At 34.6% G+C, this 26234-nt stretch overlaps 1 protein-coding gene across 5 annotated transcripts in view; it reads right to left on the bottom strand.

Moving 5' to 3' along the window:
- The window catches only part of DMXL2 (Dmx like 2), a 153693-nt gene that overhangs the window by 26715 nt on the left and 100744 nt on the right, over positions 1 to 26234 (bottom strand). For 4 of the 5 annotated variants that reach the window (XM_077764401.1, XM_077764403.1, XM_077764402.1 and 1 more), the window contains exons 16-25: positions 25367 to 25486; positions 22317 to 22544; positions 19055 to 20731; positions 16033 to 16143; positions 11911 to 12080; positions 9494 to 9591; positions 8935 to 9100; positions 6949 to 7213; positions 1958 to 3036; positions 1019 to 1210 (exon numbers count right to left, since the gene is read on the bottom strand). In XM_077764401.1, coding sequence (XP_077620527.1) covers positions 1019 to 1210; positions 1958 to 3036; positions 6949 to 7213; positions 8935 to 9100; positions 9494 to 9591; positions 11911 to 12080; positions 16033 to 16143; positions 19055 to 20731; positions 22317 to 22544; positions 25367 to 25486 — 4106 coding nt within the window. The remainder of the gene's footprint in view (positions 1 to 1018; positions 1211 to 1957; positions 3037 to 6948; positions 7214 to 8934; positions 9101 to 9493; positions 9592 to 11910; positions 12081 to 16032; positions 16144 to 19054; positions 20732 to 22316; positions 22545 to 25366; positions 25487 to 26234) is intronic. The other variant, XM_077764405.1, reaches the window with a different exon arrangement.

Genomic DNA, 26234 nt, shown 5'->3' with positions numbered 1-26234 from the left:
GTCATGATCTCTCAGTTTCTGAATTTGACCCCTGCATCGAGCTCTGTGCTGACAGCTCAGAGCCTGGAACCTGCTTCAGATTCTGTGTCTCCCTCTCTCTTTGCCCCTCCCACATTCATGCTCTGTCTCTCTGTCTCTCAAAAATAAACATCAAAAAAATTTACAAAAAGAATTTACTGCCCTTTTCTAAGTGTCCATATTCACCTAATAATTTATCTCTGCTAAACTACTCATATAGATTAATTCATGCTATGGATTGGAAGTCTCTAATAGGTTAATGTAACCAGTAAATTGTGGGCCCTTCAGAAAAATGTACTACCAGAGGTCAAACATGCCTTTGAAACAAAACAAATAAAAAACAAAAATATTGAGGACCTTTAATGACATCAGCCCCTGGAATTGGAAAAAGCACAGCACAAATATACACAGGCTAGCACAGTGGTTGCCTGATCAATTTCAAATCCTGCCAAGCTTCCTAGTGATGTTCTTAAGTTTTCAGCAAAGGGTATGGGTTTCATCTGGAGGTCGTAACTTTGGAAACCTCTGAGTGCCCCTGACTATGCAGAGCCTCCAGCAAACACAATCATCAGGGAAACAGTAGTGAGGATACCTTCTCTGGGATATTTCTGATCAGTCATGTTCTCCCAAAGATACTCCCAAAGCTTGTATTTTCATAATATCCTGGCATATAGTCATAAACATTTCCAAATTTATGACTCATTTAAGGGGAATGGAAGATTTAAAAGAGTATTAAGAGACAAGAACAGTGTCTAGAAAAATAATTTTATAATGAAAAAAGTATTTGCCTATCTTAAATTATGTTTCCTTAAGTAAGAAGAATGCTTACTTTTAAATTACATTCATTGGACAGAGTCTTCAACTGATCAGGATTGGGAAAGTAGCACATTAAGAGCACTTTAAAATATTTCCTCTAAGTTCAAACAGGAAGACAAGTATAACACATTCACCTTTTCAATGTAAATGATCAATTATCAACTGATCATAAACTTTACATTACCTTCACATCTCCAACACTGGGATGAGGTGGTGTTTTCATCTGAACAATTGTGTAAAGTATATCATGGATGTGATTATTTAGGTATAATACAGGATTAGCTATGACTGTTTTTGTTGAAGCAATACTTGCTGAAAGCAGAGGTAGGGTGGTAGGCAATGGTAGTGGAGACTGGAGCTGCTTCACTGTAGTTTCCTGTGGGTTACAGTGGATTATTTTTTTCAAGGTAGTTAAAATGAAGGAGGAAAAAAATCAATTAACAGTGGCTCAGTTAAGCATCCAACTCTTGATTTCAGTTTCCTAAGTTTGAGATGCATGCTGGGCTCTGCACTGGCTACAACAAGCCTGCTTGGGATCCTCGTCTCTCTCCCTGCCCCTCCCCTGTTCACGCTCTGTCTCAAAATAAATAAATAAACTTAAAAAATAGTTACATGATAAAAAATACTAGTAATAAGGGGCACCTGGGTGGCTTAGTTCGTTAAGCAGCCAACTCATGATTTCGGCTCAGGTCATGATCTCATGAAACTGAGACTAAGCCCCGAATTGGACTTTGTGCTGTCAGCTTAGGATTCTCTTTCTGCCCTTCCCCTAGTCATGCTCTCACTCTCTCTCAAAATAAACATTAAAAAAAAAAATACTGGTGATGAACATCGGAATAAAAGCAGCATTTATTCACTCATTCTACAAAACTTTATTAAGCACCCCATCTGTACCAGTTGCTATGCAAGAAGAAGATATAAGGAGGAGTATAAAAACAGCTGTGCTCTCAAGCTGTTAAGCCTCCTCATAATCACTATAACGTTGATCTAAAAAAGGCCTATGCAGAGCATAAACATCTGCCTCCTATGAATAGAGGAGCTGCACATATTTAGATTAACTAGTAAAAAGAGCGATTAAAATTATTAAAATAACCAAGATTGAAAACAAAAGTGAAGTTCATACCTGCTGTGATTCTTGTAGCAAAAATTTGAGTTCCATCCTTACTGAGGCCAGACCACCACCCTGGGCCCCGTGAAGGCTACAGTAACTAAGAAACACTCTCAGGAGATCTTGGTTTTTCTGTAACCACAACTTTCGTCTTTCTGCGTGTTCTCTTTTAGCCTGCAATCTCCGTCTTTCTATTTGGTGGCGCTCATAGGAACCTATATCTGGTTTGTCAATCATTTCTTCCTGGTCCAAAAGATCACTCTCTACCTTAGAATACGTTTTACTGGCATATTCTTTAATAACTGATTCATGGTTACAGATCTCATGCAAGGCAGCGATTTCCTTTTCAAGCCAGTTATAGAGTTGAAATCTGAGTTTTCCACCATCGACTTCATAACCTGTAGCCAATGTTCTTAGTTCAGTCATAAGGATCTTCAAACAAGCTCTGAATTTTAGTTGTTCAGCAATCACATCAACTTCAGTATCACCTTCAATACAATCATCTTCCTGAGGAGTCAGTAACATATTAGGGTCTGCGGCCTTCTGATCTTGTCTATCTGCTTCCCTGGCATCTGTACTTTTCATTACTAAGCCAACAGCATCTTCTTCCTCTTCTTCTAAGGCACTATCATGCTCTTCACCCCAATCAAGATTAAGAGGTTCCTCATCAACTTTTACTATTGGCTGACTCCAGTCAAACTGTGATGAAGTTACATTTGACCAATCAACGCCAGAACTTCTATTGTCATCACTCAGAGTCTTTGATTCTGAAGGTACATCATCTGTCGTTTTAGAAATATAGTCAGGCTGACCTTTTTCTGAAGGTAAGGAAGATATTTTGGTAACTTTTGGAATTTTGGAGAGTACCTCCAAGGCTAGAACAGGACATCCGACTTTAAAATGAGCATTTGCAGTGGTAAAGAATAATTTTCTTTCTATAAGGTTAATTTTATCAACAAAGGTTTTTTCAGTTTTGAGACCTAAGGTTGCTAAAGTTCCTTCAGGGGAGGCAAGGTTTCTTCGAATAAGCAAAGGATGAGTTCGAAGGTAATTGTAGAAACTAAACACCACTGGATTACAAGATTTGATGATAACTAGAGAAATGAAACAGATACAATTACAAGTTATTATGTCAATATACACTTATATTACAAAAGAATAAAATATGTCAGCAGGATACACAAAAATTATACATACGTATTTTTAATATTGCTTATATATACTTTTAGAATTTTTTAAATGTTTATTTAGTTTTGAGAGAGAGAGAAAAAAACAGAGCATGAGCAGGGAGGGAGACACAGACTCCAAAGCAGGCTCCATGCTCCGAGCTGTCAGCACAGAGCCCAACATAGGGCTTGAACGCACAAACCATAAGATCATGACTTGAGCCAAAGTTGAATACTTAACGAACTAAGCCACCCAGGCACCCCAGTGCTGCTTATATCTTTTAAATGGAAAGAAAACACACGCGAAAAAATTAATTGGTTCCCTTTGCAAAAAGGGTGGAAAGAACAGGATAGAGAGGTCAGGAAAGAAGCTCGATTTCTCTGAAAATACCTTGGTTTTATATATTTTATTTCAAAACCATGTCAACATTTTATGTAATTTTAAAAGAAAAATTAAATTTAAAAAAAAATCACAAAAAAAGCAAAAGCAAAATTAAACAAGTGATTCTGTATATCAAGCTGGTAGCACAACCACAGAGAAAAGAACTATAAAGTGACTTTAACATAAGTAATTTGACTGTACATCCTGACTGAGATATACCATAAAAACAAAAGTAACTCGTTAAAAACAAATAAAATCTTAAACTGTTTCTATGAAAACATGTTATGAAAAATTTTTTATCATTATTCTAAAGCTACCATATACATATAAAATAACAAATATATTAATGCTGTGAGAATTCAAGCTTTTCATTATAACATAGAAATTTGAAATCTAGAAAGAAAAACTCTAATTTATATTGAATTAAAAATTTCAGTGTCAACTCATGAATTCTCAGGTAAAAAAAATATGTATGTGTATATATATATAACCTAGTGGAGTTACTTAAAACAGCCTAGACACAATGACCAAACCAATAGCAAATGAAGGTCCCAATGCCCAGGCTGTCATCTCTATTATTCCCCACTAAAAGGATCCTTCTTCTGAAGGACCATTTCCAGGTCTGGGGCATGAAATGTAGAAGAAGAGCCTGAAACATCTTGCCAGAATAGAAAGCAAAGAAACTATCAAGGAATAATGTCAAAAGGATTCAAAAACTCCAAGCTCCCACTGGTTAAAAATGAGATAACCTGAGCATCCATAATAATAAAGTACAATATATTAAAGCACAAATCTATCTAAATCTGTTGAGTGCAAATAATTTAAATAAAAATAAAAGCTATTAGTCGCCTTTTTAGTATGCTATTGAACCCAACTTATTTTGAAAACTGGTAGAGAAAGAATCAAACATTTATGTTCACTTCAGTATGGATACTACTGGATTTCAGAGTAATCAAACAGCTGTTCGGGGAGACTGCACTCCAGACAAGTATTTCAACTCATAAAAGAAGACTAAAATGTCACAAGTAGAATATCCTAATTTGACAAACACTAACGAAATAAGGGATCTACGCAGCGATCACTGATGTCTGCTAACACAACAAAATGCAAAACAGGCAGACATTAGGAGTTCCCCAATAGAGGTATTCCACACCACCAGGAAATACTTACGCCAAAGATCTCATAAATTACCAAATTATATCAAATGCAGATAATATGGGGGGAAAACATGAAATGACACAAAAGGGACACAACCAACAAAATCTAAAAAGTGAGAAACAACAAAATAAACAACGTGACTTCTTAATAACAAATATATTACAAGGGACAAGAAAAGGAAGGAGGAAAAACTACAGATTAAAGTAGACAGGGGCGCCTGGGTGGCTCATTTAAGCATCTGACTCTGGATTTCAGCTCAGGTCATGATCTCACAGTTCGTGAGTTGGAGCCCCACATCGGACTTGGCACTGACAGGTGGAAGCCTTCTTGAGATTCTCCCTCCCTTTCTCTCTGCCTCTCTCCCCACCCGTGTGCATGTGCACTCTCTCTCTCTCTCAAAATAATGCTTATTTAAGCATTAAAAAAATAATAAAGTAGACAAAAGAGGCACCTCAACACCTCTTGAATAAAAAAAAAATATAAATATATATTTGGATTTTGAGTCAAAAAAATCAATTGTATAAGATTTTATACATGATTACAAATAAAATTTTGGTATAGTGATATGTTTAAGAGTAATTTTTTGGAGATTTTGAAATATTTCCAAAAGAAATGATATGCTGGAAACTGCTTCAAAATAAATCTATGTTTAGAATGGAAGAGGGTAAAAAGGGTGGGTGAATGTATGACATAAGGTTGGTTTAAGTTGGTAACTACTGAAGTCGGGTGAGAAGATTCACAGACTTTCAATATATTATTCACTCTTTTTATAATAAAAAGTTTTTTATTGTTAAAAAATAGTTGTTTATTGTGCAGTTTTCCACAATAACTAGTTTTAAAAATTAACCTAGAAAACATTAAGAAATAAAAAGAAACTTCCTTCTATAAAAATGTATATATTTTAACAAAATTACCTGGGTAACTCAGATACTTATTTTTCTCCTAATGGATTTATTACCTTTCTCTTAAAAATTTTTTTAGTATTTAGTTTTTTGAGAGAGACACAGAGTGTGAGCAGGGGAGGGTGAGAGAGAGGGAAACACAGAACTGAAGCAGGCTCCAGGCTCGGAGCTTGAACCCATGAACCGTGAGATCATGACCTGAGCCGAAGTTGGATGCTTAACCAACTGAGCCACCCAGGCGCCCCAAGTTTTTAGCATTATTTATAAAATATTTCTTCTTTATGAAGAACATAAAAATGGGTACCCTAATCCTTTTACCCATGCAAGTGTTTTTAGCATTTAAAAGCAGTATGTAATAAAAAATTTTTTTCAAGCTTCTATTTAAATTCTAGTTAGTCACTATGTAGGATAATACTGGTTTCAGGAGTAGAATTTAGTGATTTATCACTTACATATAATACCCAATGCTCATCCCAAGTGCCCTCCTTAATACCTATCACCTAATTGTAACGTGAAAACACAGAATGAAAAGTAAAAGCTTTTATCTCCCCACACCTATTCCCCAAAGCTAACCAGTAACCAGTATTCAGTTTCTTTTGATGTGTTCCAGAAAACAACAAAGGAGAGGAAGAGGGAGACTAGATGCAGGATGTGCTTGCAACATTCATATGTAAATAAAATGCAACAAGAATCACACTATTCTGCATCTTACTTTTTTAACTTAATACAGCAAATATTAATGCACTGACCTACTTCATTTTCTAATGGCACACTATTTCTGTAGTATGGATATACTAGAAATCATTGAATTATTCTACCAACAAACACTTAAAATGTACCATTTAAAAAAATTTATTGCAAACAGGCTAATAAATACCCTCCAGATGGTTTAAAAAAATCTAAACATTTGGGATAATTAGAAGTAAAGAAAGCTATTACACAAGAATAAAGGCCCATGCACTAAACGTAGATGTAATAGCCAAATTTCTACTTAAAAAAAAAAAACCAACCAGGCTGTATTATATGGAAGAAGTATATAATGGGTAAACATTATATATGCTTCAGTTTAATAAAATTGTTTTTTGTTTTGTGTTTTTTTCTAAATGAACATAAGTTCAGAAACAGTCTTTTTTATATTTGTTTGTTTATTTTTATCTTTCTTTCTTTGAAACAGTCTTCTTTTAAAACAGAAAAAGAGGGGCACCTGGCTGGCTCGGTCAGTGGAACATGTGACTCTTGATCTCGGGGTTGTAAGTTCAAGCCCCACACAGTGTGTGGAGATGAAAGAAAGAAAGGACGGGAGGGAGGGAGGGAGGACGGAAGAAAAAGAAAGAGAAAGAGAGAGAGGAAGGAAGGAAGGAAGGGAGGGAGGGAGGAAGGAAGGAAGGAAGGTCCTACCTTGATGTTCATCATGCTCCTTTGGTGTTTGTTCCAATAATGTGTCCAAAGCTCGGATATAATCTTTCATTACCCAGTAGGCAAGACTACGCAGGAAAGGATCAGGATGTAATCTTTTGCAATCGAATCCAGAGCCATCCTTTTGGCAACCCAAAATCTTCTGATTCAGGATGGATATATAGGTGGATGAAGTCTCAAATTCAGATTCATACAAACGGGCAATAACCATGGCTAGCTGAATATCTTCCATTTTTTCAAGACATACCTACAAATTCAAATGTTAAGAAATATCTATTTATGAAAATTATTTAGACATATGAAATATTCCACTGATATCTTGAAAACTATCAGTTATATTCTCATAGTGGAGGGAGGGGTCCAGAGGTTGAGATTGTAAAAGGCAATTAAATGACTGTTTGATAGGAGATTAAGGAATAACAAGAAGAGTAAGAAACTAGAACTTAGTAGCTAGAGAGAGAAGACATAAAAACAAAATAAGCCTAAGACAAATATCAACATCGTATCAAACTTAGGTCAATTTAAATTAATAACACTCATTTTATTATTTTTTTAATGTTTTATTTATTTCTGAGAGAGAGAGAGAGAGAGAGAAAGAGAGAGAGAGAGAGAGAGAGGTAGCATAAGCAGGGGAGGGTCAGAGAGAGAGGGAGACACAGAATCAGAAGCAGCCTACAGGCTCTGAGCTAGCTGTCAGCAAAGAGCTTGACGCAGGGCTTGAACCCACGAACCATGAGATCATGACCTAAGCCGAAGTCGGACACTTAACTGACTGAGCCAACCAGGTGCCCCAATAACATTCATTTTAAATTAAATATATTTATCACGTTCAAACTTATATGTATCAGTTCCTCTTAATTTCCAAATACATTTCCACATAAACATAATTATTATTTTAAAAGAACCTTCTAATTACATAATGAAAAAAACAATAAAGCTACATATTCTATTTTTAGAATAGAATTTAGAATCTGTTAAATACATATTCTATATATATATTCTATTTTTAGAATAGAATTTAGAATCTGTTAAATATATATTTACATGGAGAATTTGAGGTCATTCAGGCAATAAAAGCATCTCTCAGTCAATCAACAGTTCTCTTCTTTGTCTGAAAGTCTTGTCACTTAAACTCCCCATTTCAAAATTATAAATATTTGTTATTTAAAAAAATCATACATCAGAGACAATTTTGAAAATATGACCAATTCTAAGGGTAGAGAATTTCTCTTTGTTAGATATTTCTTATTTCTTCTATCATGTAGAACATTCCAGTTATATCTATTATTTTACCTTCACCTGTTAGGATTTTTCAGAATGATAATAAGTATTCTAAGAGAAAGATCTCATAAATAAACATAATCTCTCTCTTAATCAGCTGCCAGGATTATGTATCAAAAATGCAATGTTTTAGTCAGCCCTCGACACAAGGGTTTGTCAAAAAAAGAGAGTAAAAAAAAAAAATAAATAAAAAATAAAAAAAAAACAAAGAACAAAAATGCAATGTTTTACCTCTTGATTCATTTTCCACTATCTAAGACAACTACATTACAAAACAGTATAAACTGTAATTTCAGTTCCTTATCTATAAATTTGTTACAAGAAAAGAACTTAAAGTACCTGCCTGTCTACACCAGAGAAGAAGACTGACCTATAAGCACTTCAAAGAGTTCAAAATCATAAGATGTCTAGGAAGAAAATATTCATAAACCATTTTTGTCATCTTTAATATATATTTGAAATGCATATACTTATCTTGAAATGCAATATTCCCTATATAAAAAATTTTTCATTTAGGTTTCACACTTGTATTTATAATTTTTTTTTATCACCATGCCACTATTTAGATTCAGTAACCTCTGTAGGTATTTGTTGTCCTTACAGACAGAAGATAAAAAATTACATCCTCATCTATGAACTTTTCAGGTTTTCAATCTCTTAAAGTACGTCATGTTTTCTTATTTATACCTCTATGGCATCTTTCAATGAACCAGCTAACAAGAAAAAAGCAGCAGATTGTTCAAAGCGTTGTTTTCCAAGTAAAGAGAAAGCATTTTTCAAAGCAGCTTTACGCCATCTATCTTCATTAAAGTTGTGGCTGAAAAATGTTGTCATCTTTTCATCATGCTGTGACCTGGGAACCAGAATACAGATCAGGAAAATTTTAAATATTTTGAATCCTTCATAGATTATGTGAAAATAACCTCAAACATCCATCTAAAAAATAATAACTTCAGTGACAGGTATCTCAAAATACCTTGTGTACATGTAAATAGGAAGCAAGAGCACTTTTTCCTTTTCAAAGTACTTTTGTCCATTTTTTCAACAACATCCCACCCTTTAGGTTAGGTTGAATCGATATTATGCCCATTTTTTTTGCAAATAAAGAAACCAAGATACAAAAAAGTAAGCTGATGTGATCAAGCTCAAAGCTCATACATACAAGTACTTTCAAAAGCATAAGCATCAGAAGTCTCGCAGCACAGAAGAACTCCATTAAATCATGTTAACTGTTGAGGCAATTTACCTAAAAAGACCCCACACTACTGCTTTCTTCTTCATTGAGAGGTAGAATAATGCAGCATCCAAAGCATCATTGTTTCTTTGAAAAGAAGCTTTGGCAACCTAAATGGTAAATAAAGTATTCCATTAAATTAACTATTTGATAAAAGAATTACAACCGATTAACCAACAATTAATGCTTCCCTGCTACTTACATGGCTGATAGTAACCATGGAGATGAGAAAAGTTGGCTCTATTCCACAATCTCCAGCAGCTTATAATACATGCTCCTAGAGACAACCATTTGTATGCCAGTAATTATAATAAAAATAATAATAGCAACTAGCATTTACTGATTACTTCCCATGAATCAGGCACCAGTCTAAGTGCCTTTCACTTATCTTACATAATCACTACAATCCATGAGGTACTATTCTCCCCATTTTACTTCCTAGGAAGTGACTGAGACACAGACAGGGTAAGTGAATTGTCTAAGGTCACACTGTAAAGGGTAGAAAAGGAGTTAGACGCCAGGCAGTAATAACTGTCTATCATAGGAAACTAGATAATGAAGGGAGAATATTCAGTAGATGTAACCTTTTCTTGAAAATTAAATGTTACACTTCATAACATTTTGTAAAAGCTAAAATGCTAACTGCTATAGTATATGTGATTTCACAACTTAAAGTTCTCTCAACTCAATGAATAAATATTAATTATGTACTGTGACCTGGGAACAAGACACACACATTTAAAAAACTACAAACAAAAATAAGTGTTCCAGTGTTTTTTAAACATACTTTTTAAGAAACATTCTTTTCTGGTAGTTTTCCAATCAAATTTTGACAATTATAAAGGAATGACATCTTCTTTCTGGCATGTAATTAAAATATAGAAGGTTGAAGCTCTATTATTTTGAAGAGCTGACTAATTTTAGTTCTTAGAAATGCCATGAGAAAGAGTCTTAATGAGCACATAACTGATAATCTCCATGGAGACATATAACCAAAGTTGCTGAATTCATATAGAACCAATCAACTCAGTGCTAAGTTTAAAAACTAAGCCAGTAAAACTACTGTATATAATTATACTGTTTTGAATATGGTACCATACTAACCATATCTTATTTCTCAAAGATACTTAGATAATTTCTGCAAATCACTATTGAAAAATGTAACAATAAAAAACAACAGATGTTTTATTAGCTCACACTGATGATGAAGCAGGAACTACCAAGGCATGGGAGAGCAGGGAAACTGCATCATGAAAACTGCTTTACTCTCAATACTTGCTTATTTCTCTTTTCCCTTTTTTAGCATGTTCTCTGCCTTCAATCATTTATTTAACTTCGTATCTTGATGTGTAGTAATTTTTAGAGAAATTTTTATTCATTTTTTGCTAAAGATTTATAATCTATATCTCAAGGCAAAAAACTTGGATTCAAGTTTAATATTTCTTGTGGAAATAAATCATAGGTACATATCAGAGATACTTAATTATAACAACAAAACACACTGCTGACAAGAAATTAAAGAGATCTTTAGAAACAACATCTGAAACATTTCAGATAAAATAGGTCCTCTTTTTTCCACTGCTCTGGAATATAAAAAATTTAATGCAGGTACTGTTCTATTTACATGCTATAACAATTAACTTTTCCCATATACCAGAAACTACTCTCCCTCTCTCCCCCTCGCTCACTCATATGCACACTTACGCTCTCAAAAAAAAATTTTTTAATAGCATATTTAATTTGCTGCCACAGATATGCTCTTCAAGTGCACACAAATCAAAATCTTTTATGGAATGGTATTTTGAGTGTGCAAAGTAAGTTTGCTATTTATTAACCTAGTCAAAGAGAATCCTTTATATAAAAAGAATTCTTATATATAATTGATCTATCTGATAAGAACTGAAGTTTGCTTTCTAAATTTAGATTTTTGTTTTCTTTTTTTAATATCGTTATTGAAGTACAGCTGACATACAACGACATACAATATATTAGTAGTAGGTATACAACAGTGATTCGTGATACTACATGCTATGCAATGTTTACCACAGTAAGTGCAGTCACCATCTGTCACGGTACAATGGTATTATAATTTTATTGGCTATATTCTCTATGCTGTACTTTTCATAACCATGGCAAACTTCCCATTATTAAAAAAAAAATGATTTTTGCATTTTCCCAAACTAGGAACCACCTCAACTGACAGCAGAACATATGCAATTCTACAAGTATTATGAACTCAGAATATATGGCAAAGGCAATTGGTATACTACACATTTTACAAGTTTCTGAAATCTCTGAAAATGTTTATTTAAGAAATTTTTAAGATCTCAAGATGTACAATCTAATTCCCCACTACAGATTTTATGGAACATCCTTATCTCTTATCCTTTAAGATATTTTAACTTTAACATCCAATGAAGTAAAGTTACCTTTTCAATGCATCTTCGAAGAGTGTTAATATTCCTGACCCACCAACCTATTCCCATAGCTCTTAGTTCAGACCACTGAGGGTCCCCTCTCTGAATTGCCGGAATCATATTAATCAGTTCTTCCTCAGCCTCAGAATGAAAAGCCCAGGCAAAATGGCAGGTAGACACACCTAAATTAGAAATACAAAATAATAACCTTCAGAACTATATCCAAAAATAACAAAAACAATTTTTCACATAGCCCTGTACTCAGTCATCCTGAAAAGAATTTTCAAGCAAAGAAAAATGGATGAAAGAAAGCCTTTCACCATTCAGGATTTTACACTATAAGCTTCTAAATACAAGATCAATGGCAGGATACACAAAACTAAAATCTCTATCTTTTTTCCAAAGTATTTGCTTTTTTTCTCTACAAAACTAGAGACGCTAAAATTTAATCACTGGAAAGATATTTGAACATCGAATCATTTATACATACACCAAATTTATCAACAGTGAAAGCTTTGGTCACATTAAATTATCTTGGCTGGTGTCTCTGGGTGGTTTTTCACAGTGCCACTTGCTTGGTACACCAAAATATACTTTAGTACTGAATACTGAAAACTTCCCCATTCATCCCTCTGGCCAAGGAGCTAAGTATCATTTCAGAGTAAGTTTTAACCTTCAAGAGGGTTCAAGGGAACAACAGTCAGGAGACACATTCCTCTGCTTTCAGCACTACAGTTAAAAGTAGTTAAAGCTGCCTAATACTGATGGTATATGGCAAACTTGTTTTTCCCTGGTAAAAGGACAGGGATCTAGGCTATATTTAGAGGCAACAAAATAGATTTAGTGACACAAACAGACTTGGGAGTACAAGGAAGTTTATCAACAGTTTAACTACTGATAACACTTTATTCCACTTAGAGCAGGCGAAGAGGAAGCATGCGGGAAGTGACACATACAGAGTGGTGACAGATAAGTGGGATTGCCAGGAAGAACTCCAATGAGCCTAGGAAAAAGGTTAGACTGGTCAAAGTAGCCATCTATATGGACCTTTTGAAACAAAGACATGTCTGAGCTCAATGATAGTCACAACACAGGCTTCTCCATGCTCTAAGACCACTGATATTATTACATATAATTTTTTCATTAACAGCTACTATATAGACTTATAGTTCAAAGCTTTTCTAATCTTTATGGTTTCACAACAGTTCCTTTAGAAAGTATAAAGGGAAAAACTGGGGCACCTGGGTGCCTCAGTCAATTAAGCATCCGCCTCTTGATTTCAGCTCAGGTCATGATTCCAGGGTCATGTGATGGGGCCCCACATCAGGCTCCACACTGAGCATGAAGCCTGCTTAAGATTCTCCTCTCCCTCTCCTTCTGCCCCTCTCTTTTGTGCGCGCACGCACATGCGCGCGCGCACAGACACACACACAGAATCTCTCTCTCTCTCAAAAAAAGTAAAACCTATTATGACCATTTTGAATAATAATCTTAACTCTTTTAAATTTCCCATTACTAATATTTATATACAACTATGTTTGAAATCACAGCACAAAAATCAATGCAACAAGCTTTGTCTGTCACTATAAATTTAGGGGAAAACGGTCAAAATTTAGTAAAACCAGTTTGTAGTTTTTCAGAACCTTAAAGGCAGATTTTCTCACTTTTTAAATCTATGCCCGATTTAAGAAATAATCACTACACCAAATAACTCACATTTTGCTTTAGAAGTTATTATTACATAGCAATGCGTACAATATACTTTTGCTAATGCCAAATTTATACTATAAAGAATAATGTAAAATACATTACATACTATACTCTTAAATGAAATTTGATTAGTTCAATTTTTGATATGATTAAGAGAAAACAAAAAAACACAAGTATGCCAAGGGAATTAGGTTTGGAAAACAAGATTAAAAGAGCAGTGAATATATTTGGAAGGCTAACTATGTTTGTTTTAATATAAGCATTGTGTTATAAATCATATAAATCACAAGTAAAGCTGATGTTTCAGGAATATCTGCCATATAATAATCTGGAAGGCATACTTGTTAACACACTGCCACACCCCCTGATCTGAGATACAAGGATTTATATCAGCCCCCTAATTTACAGATTAAAAAATCATAACTACAGAGTTTAAAGTGACCTGCCCCATATCTTAATATAAAAAAAAAAAGATATTAAGAAGAAAAAGAACAGGGGCACAAACAGGTAGTGTTTTGGTTTGGGTTTTTTTTTGGAGGCTATTCTTCACCGTTTTTCCTTGTTCTTCTTAGCCTTTCTATCTATATACTGGCTATTCCCAAGATCATCACCTACAACACCAGTCACTTATCTCCAATATTTTAACTGTATCAAAAGGAAAATGGAATTTAACAAAGCTTTAGAAATTTGAGGTGATCTCCCTAAGAAAGTACATAATTGCTAGTAAGTGATTCAGTACTATCTATCATTTAAAATGAAAATTTAAAAGACCTTTGAGATAACATTTTTTAAACCTATCCAAATGGCACAGACTGTTTAAAATGATAATACCAACTGTTAACAATGTGTTACTGAAATCATCAAACATTGCTTCTGGGAATGTAAATGAGTACAGTGTTTTTGTCTGTGGCAATACTTATCAAGAGTTATGAAATTTCACTCTTCAGCAGAGAGAACAAACTCGCAGTTGCTAGAAGTGAGGTGGGTGGGGGTATGGGTGAAACACTTATCTTGATAAACACTGAAAAGTGTATAAAATTGATGAATCATTATATTGTATATCTGAATAAAAAAATTCACCAATATAGTTATGTTCAGAATTTAGAAAATTGGCCTGGCAGTACTGTGAACTGCTGACCCAAACATTAAAAACAAAAACAAATAACTACCTTAAAAAAAAAAAGGAGTTAAGAATTCTCAAGCTCTCTAATACCGTAATTCCACTATAGGAAAGTAACATGAGAAAATAATCAGATGTATACATAAAAACTTACATGCAAGGTTTTAAAGTCATTCATTACAGCAATAATTCAAATAGAAAAGAAAACCAGCAAAATCTGTTTCAAAAATAAAGGAATGGATCGATGAAACATAGTTCAGAGACATGAGAAAATATTAGACAGCTGTTTAAAATTAAGTATTCAGAGAACATTTATGAGGGTAAAGGGTAAGCATTTCAGCCAGAACAACAAACTATAAAGCCTGGTATTCTAGTTTCCACAATACTAAAGCATTAATTATGGGACTGTGTCCAGGATGCTGGTTTCAAAAGAAACATAGTCTAATGAAAAAGGCACTGGGCTGGGATTCTAATTCAACTCTACTCACAAACAGCCCTCTATCTCGTAGCAGGTCACTTTGTAAAAGTTTCAGTTTTTTAATCTGAAAATTAGGCAGCTGACAGAAATTCTTACGTCTCAAATCAGGGGGTGTGGCAATGTGCTACATGTATGCAAATCTGCCTCTTGCAGATTCGCCATCTCTAGATGGCAGATATTCTTGAAACATCAGCTTTATTTGTGAGTATAGGATTTTAATGCTTATACTAAGATAAACATAAATAATAACACACAGGACAACATTTGCATAATTTTTAAAGAAAAGACATCAGATGTCAAAGAAAGTCAAGGTGATTTTGGGTTATGGCCTCAAGTGTATCAGGTTTACTCCTAGGCTACTATGACTTTAGCAAGTAAAAGCTGAGAAACTGAGATAGAAAAGTAAAAGTCACAAAATAGAGCTGAAACATGCACAGTAAAGTGGTTAACTGGGTAGTATGTGACAAGAAGATCTTAAGGCTAATGATAAATATGCATATAATTATTTAGCTAATTCTTTTTAAAATTTTTATAATGTTTATTTATGAGAGGGAGAGACACAGTGCAAGCAGGGAAGGGGCAGAGAGAAAGGTAGATACAAAATCTGAAGTAGGCTCCACACTCTGAGCTGTCAGCACAGAGCCCGATGTGGGACTCAAACTTATGAACTGTGAGATCATGACCTGAGCCCAAGTCAGATGCCCAACCAACTGAGCCACCCAGGCATCCCTGATTTAGCTGATTCTTATACACAAATATAAATACAAATATTTCATTTCAATATGAAATAAAAGTTGTTCAAAGGTTCAGACAAGGAGTTAAATACCTTGATGAAGTAGTTGTACTCGATATAAAGGAGGCAGTGATGTCAAAAGGCATGTGTGCAAACGCATAGCTAGTAAGTATCTCAAACCACACTCATCTAATGTGTCTCTTCCTATAAAGTAAGCAGAAAATATATTGAAGGAAATAGGTCACAAACCAATAAAAAATTAGGAAATAAACATTAAATTCAGTAATAATAATATATACAAAATATATGTTTGTGTATTCCTGTGAACACTTGAATATCTTTATAGAACATGTATCTTTACAAAAAATATGTGTAGATACTAAAACTCCCAAATGAAAAATGACCAGAGAAAATTTAATTATCTGTTAGTACAGGTAGTAATAGTACTTATAGCTATTTATAACAAATGAAATCTTGAAATCCAATAAAGAATATATTAACTATAGTAAGCTAGGTATAATTTTAAAAAGCACTTCCGAGGTGAAATCAGATGAGATTTAAAAAATAGGAATTACATATCTAAAATGAAATCATTAATTATTATCATTATTATCATTAGTTAGGCAATATCTTCTAGTTTGGTTTAGCTCAACTGAAATACAGTACCATGAAAGATTTGAAATTTGATTTCCTAGGCTAGTTTTCCAGAGTTAAAGTTGAACCTTAACCTAATTCCACAAACTTGTTTAGAAGTTGCACAAAGGTATGAAAGTATGGTGAGCTTTATCAAACTACAGCCACTGTTGGAGAAAAGCAATGCAAAACTATTAACAGCACCCAGCCCAGTAACTGTCACTTAGGAAGTACTAAGAATGCTGAATCAAATAATATTTTCTAGAAGAAAATAAACTGCTTTAAATTCTTAAAGCTCAAGTTCCAGCTCCACTTCCCATTAGCTATATTCATTTATTCATTTATTTACTCATTCATTCAATAAATTCAACATCTACTACAGGTGAGGCACAGTTTAGGTGCTGGGGATTCACCAGTGAGTAAGAGGAAATTCTTCCTCTCATGGTGCTTACATTTTAGGAGACAAACAAACAGCAAACAAATAAGTGTCTGGTGGAAAATTAATGCTATAGAGAGAAATAAAAAGTAGATTTGACAGAAAGAAAGTACTGGAGTAAGAAGGTTCTACTGTATAAAGTTTAGCCAGGGAAGAACTTTCCAACATGATGTTTCAGCAGAGATCTAAGGAGGTAAAGGAATGAGCGAGGCATAAATTTGGAAAAAGAGCATTCTACACGGAAGAAAAAATATGTGCAAAGGCGTTGAGACGGGAATGCATGTAGTATGCTTTGGGACAGCAAGGAGGCCAGTGTAGTAGAATGAAAATGAACACAAGTCATACGGGGCCTTGCAGACCTCCATAAGGATATGGCTTTTAGTCTAAAGTGAGATAGCAAGGCACTCGTGTATGTTGAGCACCCAGAGAGATTAAATGTGATTAATCACTGGATCCTATGTGAGAACAAACTGAGGTAACAAGAATGAAGCAGTTTTGGAGACTGTCAATAACCAAGGCAAGAGGTGACAGTGACTTGGACCAGAGTGTTAACAGGAGAGATGATAAGAAATGACTGGATTCTGGATATAAAAGAACTGGTAGCATTTGTCAGGAGACTGGATATGGGGTGTAAAATAAAACAGTCAGGAATGTCTCTAATTCCCTTTAAAAGAATCCATTTATTTAGAATTCATTCACTGAGATGTGCAACATATTTAAACTCTGATTTTCACTTTCTGACCTGTGAAATGGAGACATTAATTCCTGCCATATCTCCCTCATGAAACCCCACTGTGACTAGGAAGAGTGTTTTTATACTGTCTGGCCAAGCAGATTGTTCAGTATCAAAAAGTTTAAACTATTTCTCATGGACTGTGGCATACCTATTTTCTAATATCCCAGAGTAAAAATTCTAATGTATATTAACTTTTCAATATTCTGGGGGAGAATCCTGCTCTATTACACACAGTATCTCATAATAATTAGAATTTTTTTTATTTAACATGTTTAGAAAATAGGTCATAGAAAAACCTAAGGTCTCTAGTTATTTTAATCTATGAAGAGAAAACTTTGGAGATATAAAGATATAAACCTATATGAAGAGATATATTCCAGGTAGCTTTGAGGAACAATCTTTTCCCCTCAAATTTGGAAATCTTGTGAAACAGTAAGGGTACAGGCTGGGAGGCAATGATTTATCCACATATGACCCCAGTTCTGCCACTTACTACTGATGTGATCTTATATGTCATTTCATCTCCCTAAGGATCAGTGTTTTCATCCATAAAATTTAGTATAATAATAGCTACCTACCAGAAGATTGTTGTGATAATTAAGTATGATAAAGTACATAAAGTGCCTGGCACATAGCCATTGTTCACTCCTCCACAATATTTACTGAATGAATGAATGATCAATAATTTTCGGTTTCCTTTGCTAATGCCATCATTTACAATCAACACCATTACCTTCAACTATCTGCATAAAAGAGAATGGAATCTAGTTTCAGGAGACAGTCAAAAATGTTCTAGTTATAGAGCAAATTAATCAAGACACACATTATAGTAAAATGTATTAAAACCTATTTCTCAAAGGAGACTTTTTGGAGAAATTAGGTAATTGTAAAAAATATTGATACCCAGAAGTTGTTGGGTTCATGGTCCTTATAAGCTTCATGGTTCAATAGTAAAACAAATGGTCCATGTTTATTATTAAGAGTAAATAAAAATTAAAATAAGCCATGGGAATAATGTTAGAAAAAACAAAAGACTACATATATCTAAAATCACAGAAAGCTTTCAGAGTAAAAACTCACGTGAGAACACACACAAAGACATCAAAATTCATTAAGTCACGGGCAAGTCACAGCCTACCCCAACTGTCTTTCTTTCACAACTAATTATATTACTTAACAGTAACTGTTAACCAGAGAGGTCTTTTCACTGCACGGTTTAAAGAAAGACTGCAATTTAATATGTGAGTCACTATATAAGTTATACAAATGGTTCTATTTGTAACTTTGTAAATTTTAGTGAGAATTTTTACCTGAATAACTCTTATCTCTGTTTTCATCAAGCTCCGTACTGGTGGTAGCCACTGTATCAGCCAAAGCTACAAGGAACATCTGCTCCAAACGGGTAAGGCCTGGTAGACTTGAGTGCATAAGATGACTTGAAAGTACCCTAGCATGTTCTTGGCCAAAGTAAGCGGGTCCATACTGAGAAAGATTTATTACTTTTGATTTGTTTTCTCTCTTTTCTGGCTCTAAATCTATATCATCAGTTGTTATATCCTGGATTTGGAACAGCTCTGAATACTGATCTTCTGGTTCACTTTTGGTATGATCTTCATAGCTCTGTGGTATTTTTGTACTTTCTTCTGAAATTCTGTAGGTTGTATCTTGATCTGCAGCAAGCAGTGCATATAACGGTAGTGGAGGAATAGAATCTATCTCAGTATAATCTCGAGTACCATCCTTTCCTATGGTGACTGTATCCTTCGCTGTACTGCCACTTACACTAATGGTTCGGGAAAGATGTCGTTTAGTTCCTTCTCCAGCATCAGCATCTCTAACTATTGCAACTTCACCTGCGATACATTTTACTAAATGAGAGAGAATAGCTTTAGCCCTTCTAACTTTCCCTAAGTCCATCAATTCTAACAACTGAGTTGGATGGTACTGTGGGAGAGTGGGGGAAAGTACATGTGCAGCCTCAAATAAGCCACCATCTTGAACTACAGTTGGTGAACAAAAAACATCGTCAGCAATAGCTGTTCCTTCAACAATACTTTTTCTTGACAACATATTAGATTTAAAGGCAGAATGATCTTGTATTGCTGTCTCTTCTGTATAAAGACCATCAGCTTCAATGTCTCCAAATTTCACAGCATGCTTCCACTGTGCATATACATGCATTTCACAATCCATTCCTACCACCAATATCCCATCTCTCACCCAGGAGAGAGAAACAGGCAGTGAAGGTGTACCATCCACAGAAGACACTAAGTCTATAGATCTAAGAAGAACCCACCTTGACCTAACTCCTTGCTTGATACTACCACCTAGTGGTAAAGTAATGACAGCTACTCCATCCTTACTATTGGTTTGCTCAGTCACAATTCCTGAAAGCCGCCCATACATGAAGATATTAGCGCCGACACCCACTGTGAGAATGTGGGAGCCATCTTCTTTTGATACCCAATCCAAATGTACTAAATGTTTGATATTCGGAATAAGGTATCTATCCTTGCTCAAAAGTGCATCTGATTTGCTGTACACAAATAGATTACTGTCAACACTGACCCTTGAGTCAAGAACACTCCCAACCTTGACCAAATCATCAAGATGAATTGTTTGTTCTAAAACCCATTCTGATCCTCCCGTAGATTCACATTCAAAGATGCAAACGTGCATGGAAAATTCTTTAGAAACAAAACCATTGTGGTGGATAGGCTGTTTGTAAGCCACAGCGAGGCGACCTGTATATGAACAGCTAACAGCAACTGGTCTTCCCACAATGCTCACTGTACTGCTATTATCTTCTCCTTCGTCATTCATCAAAGGCCATCTCCTCCAATGGTAAGCTTCCTTCTCATCACTTTTGCATTGTACACTGGTTTCCATACTACACTTCCAGAAGCGTACTTTATTGTCAGAACAAGTTGTAACCACTAAATAAGGTGCGAGGCATACTGGATAAATTGAAGAAGAACTCAGATGACCTTAAAAAAGCAAAAGCAGACAGTCATGACAACAGAACCATAAAATAAAATGCTAATAATCAAGTTCTGGAATGTGATAAATCCAAAGCTACTATAAGCTTCTTCAATATAATTCTGCAAACTCCCCTTAACTAGTGTTTTACACTAAATCTCCATTGGCTGAAGTTATCTATACAAATCTTAAACAGTCCAGTGGTGAAATAAAAGTATGCAATAATAATCAATTAGTTTTCAGGTAATTACGTATTTTAAATGAGGTGAATATTCCATTAAAACAAAATTCAAATGCAATAAAACAAGTCAATCCTTAATCACTAAATCCGTTATCTGCTATAATTTATATATGCCTTCACTGGACTTTCAGTCTCCATTTTTTATCACTTTGATCATAAATTCTTAAGTAGTCATTACAATTTCCCATTCAAATGTCCCTAACCTGCCCTTGAATAATCCAAACCCTAGAACTATCCCTACCATCAAACTGTTTTCAGACAGCTAAACAGACTACTAGATCTCACCATTTTTACCAGGGTTAATTCATACTCTCTTAATAGTGAACCAGACTCCTCATATTTATTCCTGACTGCTGAAGACAAACACCACCCATCCACGGTCAACTATAACCTAAGGAGTAATAATGACAAGGACTGGGGTCAGAAGACCTGGATTCAAGTTCTGGTACATCAATACCTTTGCAATGGGAAAGCCACTTAAACATCTGGGCCTGTTTCACCTAAATAGCAAGGGGTCATGTTACTATTGCCCTTGGAGCGTTACTGCCAATTAACACATTTAAAAGCATTTTATAAAGCCCCCACAAAAGAGAATTTATTTTTATCAATTCTAACAAACTTATTTTGAGTATATCCCAAACTTTCCAAATACTATGAAAGACTCAAAATCTGGCCCAGATCTGCACTTGCCAGAAAAGCCCAGAGTAAACCATTACTGTCATCTTTCCAACTCTGAATTCAATTTATGGATGAAGAAAAGAACCGTCATACTCACCAGCAACTGAAATATGCTTGACCTTCAAATTTCAGTTCTCAAAAATATTATTCTAGGCACTCTTCAATTATGGTTCTACAAGTGATAGATCATTTTAAATATACCTGCCTTCCAAACTGTCTTATCCACCTTGTTAAATTCAGTATCATTCTAGGCTAGCCAAACTATAATCTCATATCCTACATTTTTTTCCCAAAGTACCTGCCAATTCTTGTTCAAATTTAATAAAAGTGACACATGATTAGCACAACATGGATGAAAATCTTTAATTAAAAAAAAAAAGTTCTGATGATTTGCAAATGAATACATATGTTCTTTGCAATTATACTATCATACTATTCCTATTTACAGGAAATCATAGTGCAGGCAAGAAACTTCACATTAAAATATTTACATCATTTTCTGTCAGGCCAATTACATTTATCACAGGAAACTTTCTAATAAAGACATGTTTCTATATACATCATTACTAGAAAATTACAACTGTCACCACAGCACATAATTCAGAAGGGTTCGTGCATTTTACCGCTGAAGGCCACTCTGAGCTACAAACGCCCAGTCTTTAAAGTTACCTTACCTGCTGAAGGTGTTGCTCTTATTACTTCAACCCCTTCTGGGAGATCAAGAGGTTGGCTATAGACCAGTCTAGAACTCAGAATAAGTTTACTAGCAGTTTGAAGATTGGCAATTGATGCAGAATGTGGCATGGGGCTCACACCAGGAGATGTTTCTGGAGAAGAGTCTACATTCTTCTGTCCAGGGGCTGAAAGTAGACTCTCTGATGAAATACCTTCTGAAGCTTTAGCTTTGAAAATAAATTATGAAATATATTACTATCATCACTAGATACATTAGCTAGAATAATACTTTGTTATCATTTAAGAAACATGGTTTGTTAAAAGTACTTTGGAGACAAGGTCAATTTTCAGACTTCTGCTCAGTTACCTTGACAGATTTTTAACTATTTTACTCTTAGCCTTTCCAAGTCTATCACACAGACTTAATCACAACATGTAAAAGCTAGAAAAAAAAAACTCAAGTTACCTAGTCCAATGTTTTCAACCTTTAAAAATATCAAAAGCTTGAGGTGGAATGTATTAACATGCAGATACCTGGGCATTACCACAGAATGGTGATTCAGTTGTTTTGGGGTAGACCCCAGAAATTTGCATTAATAAGCAGCCCAGGTGTTTCTGAAACAGAGCATCATGAATCAAACTTTGAGAAATAACAAGGTATTGCCTCGCATAGTAGATTTAAGAACTTAAGTTTGAAGAGCACAATGACTTTCCTAAAGTCATATAATTAGTTAGTAGCAAAGAAGACACTAAAATACCAGGTTCTTGACTACCAAGTGCTGGAACAAGATGATTTCAAAAACAAATACAAAAAATAAAGTTCTAAGCAAATTTAAGACATTATTAGCTGAGTGACTTTGTAAGGGATATTGACCTCGATCTTCTTCCCAAGAGTCTCCAGCTTTCACATTAGAGTGGAATATAAATCTCTAAGGAGATTCAGTTATCTGTGTTTCTGCTACATGGGAGGGACACACTGAATTACATTTATATATTTGTATGCCTGTCTACTCCCATTAGACTATGACTATATCAAGAGCAAGTACGATGCTTGCTTTGTATATCTCAAGAAACACCAGAATAGTAAGAGATAGTAAGTAATCCCCTTTTGCTTCTGGTGGATGTTAAATATATCCATCTATTTTAGAGTGGCAGGCCACTAGATGAGAAATATGAAAACATTTTCCATAAAACAGAATGAGACTACAAACTTGCATCAGTATTCAGCAGAAGAAAGTACTACTCCTGGCTCTATCACTAACTAGGTATGTTTCCTCAAGCAAGGCACTTCACCATCTCTGGCTATTTTCTCATCTGCAAAATAAGGTTGAACTAGATCATTCCTCTTCCTGTAAACCAGGCATTTTTATAATGCATATCTCATGCTAAGAAAGGAAATAAGAAAAGCAAAGCAAAGAAAAAAAAGCAAAAGCTGTAGAGCCAGAAAACCTGATTTTGAAAATTGGTCCTATGATAAACCAGACATGGGACTTGGTTAAGTTACTTAATATTATTCCATTAGTACAATGGGGATAATATCTGTCTCACACATATAAAGCATTTAGCTATCTCAGTACCTGGCACTTTAAAGGCAGTCAACATATTCCTTCCTCATCTAAATTTAGAGCTCATCATTTCATTCTCTGCCAGGATTTTCAACACACTGATATATTCAAGCATAAGCTGTGAATGACAATATATACTATATTAAATCTATTGTGAACATTAGAACCAAAAGATAGAAGATGCTTCCTGTCATAGCTGAAGGGAGCATATTATTTGTTTGCCTCTACTGTAATCTTATTATTTGTGACCTTCTACTGCTAATAGAAACAGAGTAAGCAAGCAACTCTACACTAGCCCTTAATTTAGGGGAATAGCAGCAGTGGGAACACTTCCCTCGTTAGCAATGGGAACAGAAGTTATCACATCCTTCCTGTTCTACCACAAGGATCTGTTACTACCTCTATTAATCTCTTCAGAACCATTTCTGTGTGTTAAAAATTCTCTTCCTGACAAGGTGGTTTTAGATCACTCTATTCTTCCATTTTTATGAGACAACATATAACACCAAGAATTAACTTCAAAGAACTTTCTTTTGGAAGAACTTTTGGATTCCTGCTGCCTCAAGAAGATTAGGCTCAACTGGGCACGGGTAAAGGTTCTATCAAATCATCTGGCTTTTCTAACACTAGCTCATGGCCTAGTTAGAACTGCTGTTTACAGTTATGTGATAATGTGAAATACAAATGGAATGAAAAAATATGTATTAGTTGACTTTCATTTTAAATGTTTAATGTGTATAAAATCAGTTAAATAATATAACCACCAGAAAAAATAAAATCTTTTAAAAATTCTTAACTATTCTGAGTTAACGAGTTTAAAGCAGCTACAGTGTGATATGGCTACTGTGCAGCTCATTTTAACAATGATCTCTCAGAAAGTAAAAGTCTGTTCTAAAAGAAAGGTCTATGATCAATTTCCTTGCTTCATACTACAGATTTTCTAATTTGCTATGAAATTAACATAAATGTATATAGCAAAAGCATGGTTAAAATAACATTGTTGGATTTCTTAACATTCTACAAAAAAACTGCTACCTATGAGCTTCAGATGCTCAACCATATTTTTATAAATAGAAAATCTGCTTCTCTCAGTGATGCTTAAGCTAATGTACACTGTGTATGCAATGTGTATTAATCCACAGAAAAGTACAATGTTGATTCTATGGGAAAAACAGATTTATAGATATAGTATTTAGAACAGAGCCAAAATAAGCATTCAATAAATATTAATTGAAAAAAATAAATTGATCAAACTTTTTTTATATATGTCTAGTGTGCCCACAGACTGGTTTGTTTTTGTATTAACCTGTTTCATCAATTATGTAAACTGATGAAAGTATGATAAGCTTGTCATATCCATACTTCAATCCAGCAACTCAATTTATAGTTCACTGGATCTTCAGTTTAAAGAATTAACCAACCTAAAACATTCAGTAAAATGAATTTATTTCACATCATCTCTGCATATAATTATAATAACTTACCTAAACATGCCTGTACAGATTTAAGATGAAGGTGCCACATATGGAGAATAGAGTAATTATTGCTGTCCTTTTCAATTACTACTAGAAAGAACTTTTCTGAAAACGGTGGTGGACGATACCCTATTGTTCAAAGGAAAAGTTTATTTAAGTTATGCTTCTATTGGGTTAAAAGAAGACACTTTTTAAAAACATCTCTTGATATATATACAAGTTGGGAAGAAGATGGAAGAATGGATATTTAGGAGCAATTTTACATCATTTTTATGTCAAAAGTTAGGTAGCTGTCAAAGACTAGTGAGGTTACGTCAAAAGTACACAGATGCCAATATGAAAGTATACCTATTGGTCAAAGATGGAGAATTTAAGCATCAAAGAATAAGTGAATGCAATTAATTAAAACACAATGACTATGTAAAAAACTATGAGTTCATAAAAATACCCAAAGAGAAAGGGTACATAAGAGAAAAAGGAAAGGAAGGGCAAGAAAAAACAAAGGAATGGAAGGAAGAGAAACAGAGAGGGAGAGAGGAGAGAGATAAAGAAGAAAGAGAACAAAAGAGGAAGAGGGTTGCAAGAGCACAGTCAGCTTCACTGGATTACCTCACAGAAAATGGGGCGTTAACTCTTATTTGGAAAACTGAAGTAATACTTAACCTAATTTTCCTATATGAAAATAGCATTAAAAAAATTTTTTAAGGGGAGCCTGGGTGGCTCAGTCGGTTAAGCATCTGACTTCGGCTCAGGTCATGATCTCACGGTTCGTGGGTTTGAGCCCTGTGTCGGGCTCTGTGCTGATAGCTAGCTCAGAGCCTGGAGCCTGCTTCAGATTCTGTATCTCCCTCTCTCTGACCCTCCCATACTCACTCTC

This window comes from Crocuta crocuta, unplaced genomic scaffold, assembly GCF_008692635.1.
Source record: "Crocuta crocuta isolate KB4526 unplaced genomic scaffold, BGI_CrCroc_1.0 scaffold102, whole genome shotgun sequence".
NCBI classification, from domain to species: Eukaryota; Metazoa; Chordata; class Mammalia; order Carnivora; family Hyaenidae; genus Crocuta; species Crocuta crocuta.
The sequence above is the reverse complement of the archived record's forward strand: the minus strand, read 5'-3'. Positions and strand labels throughout refer to the sequence as shown.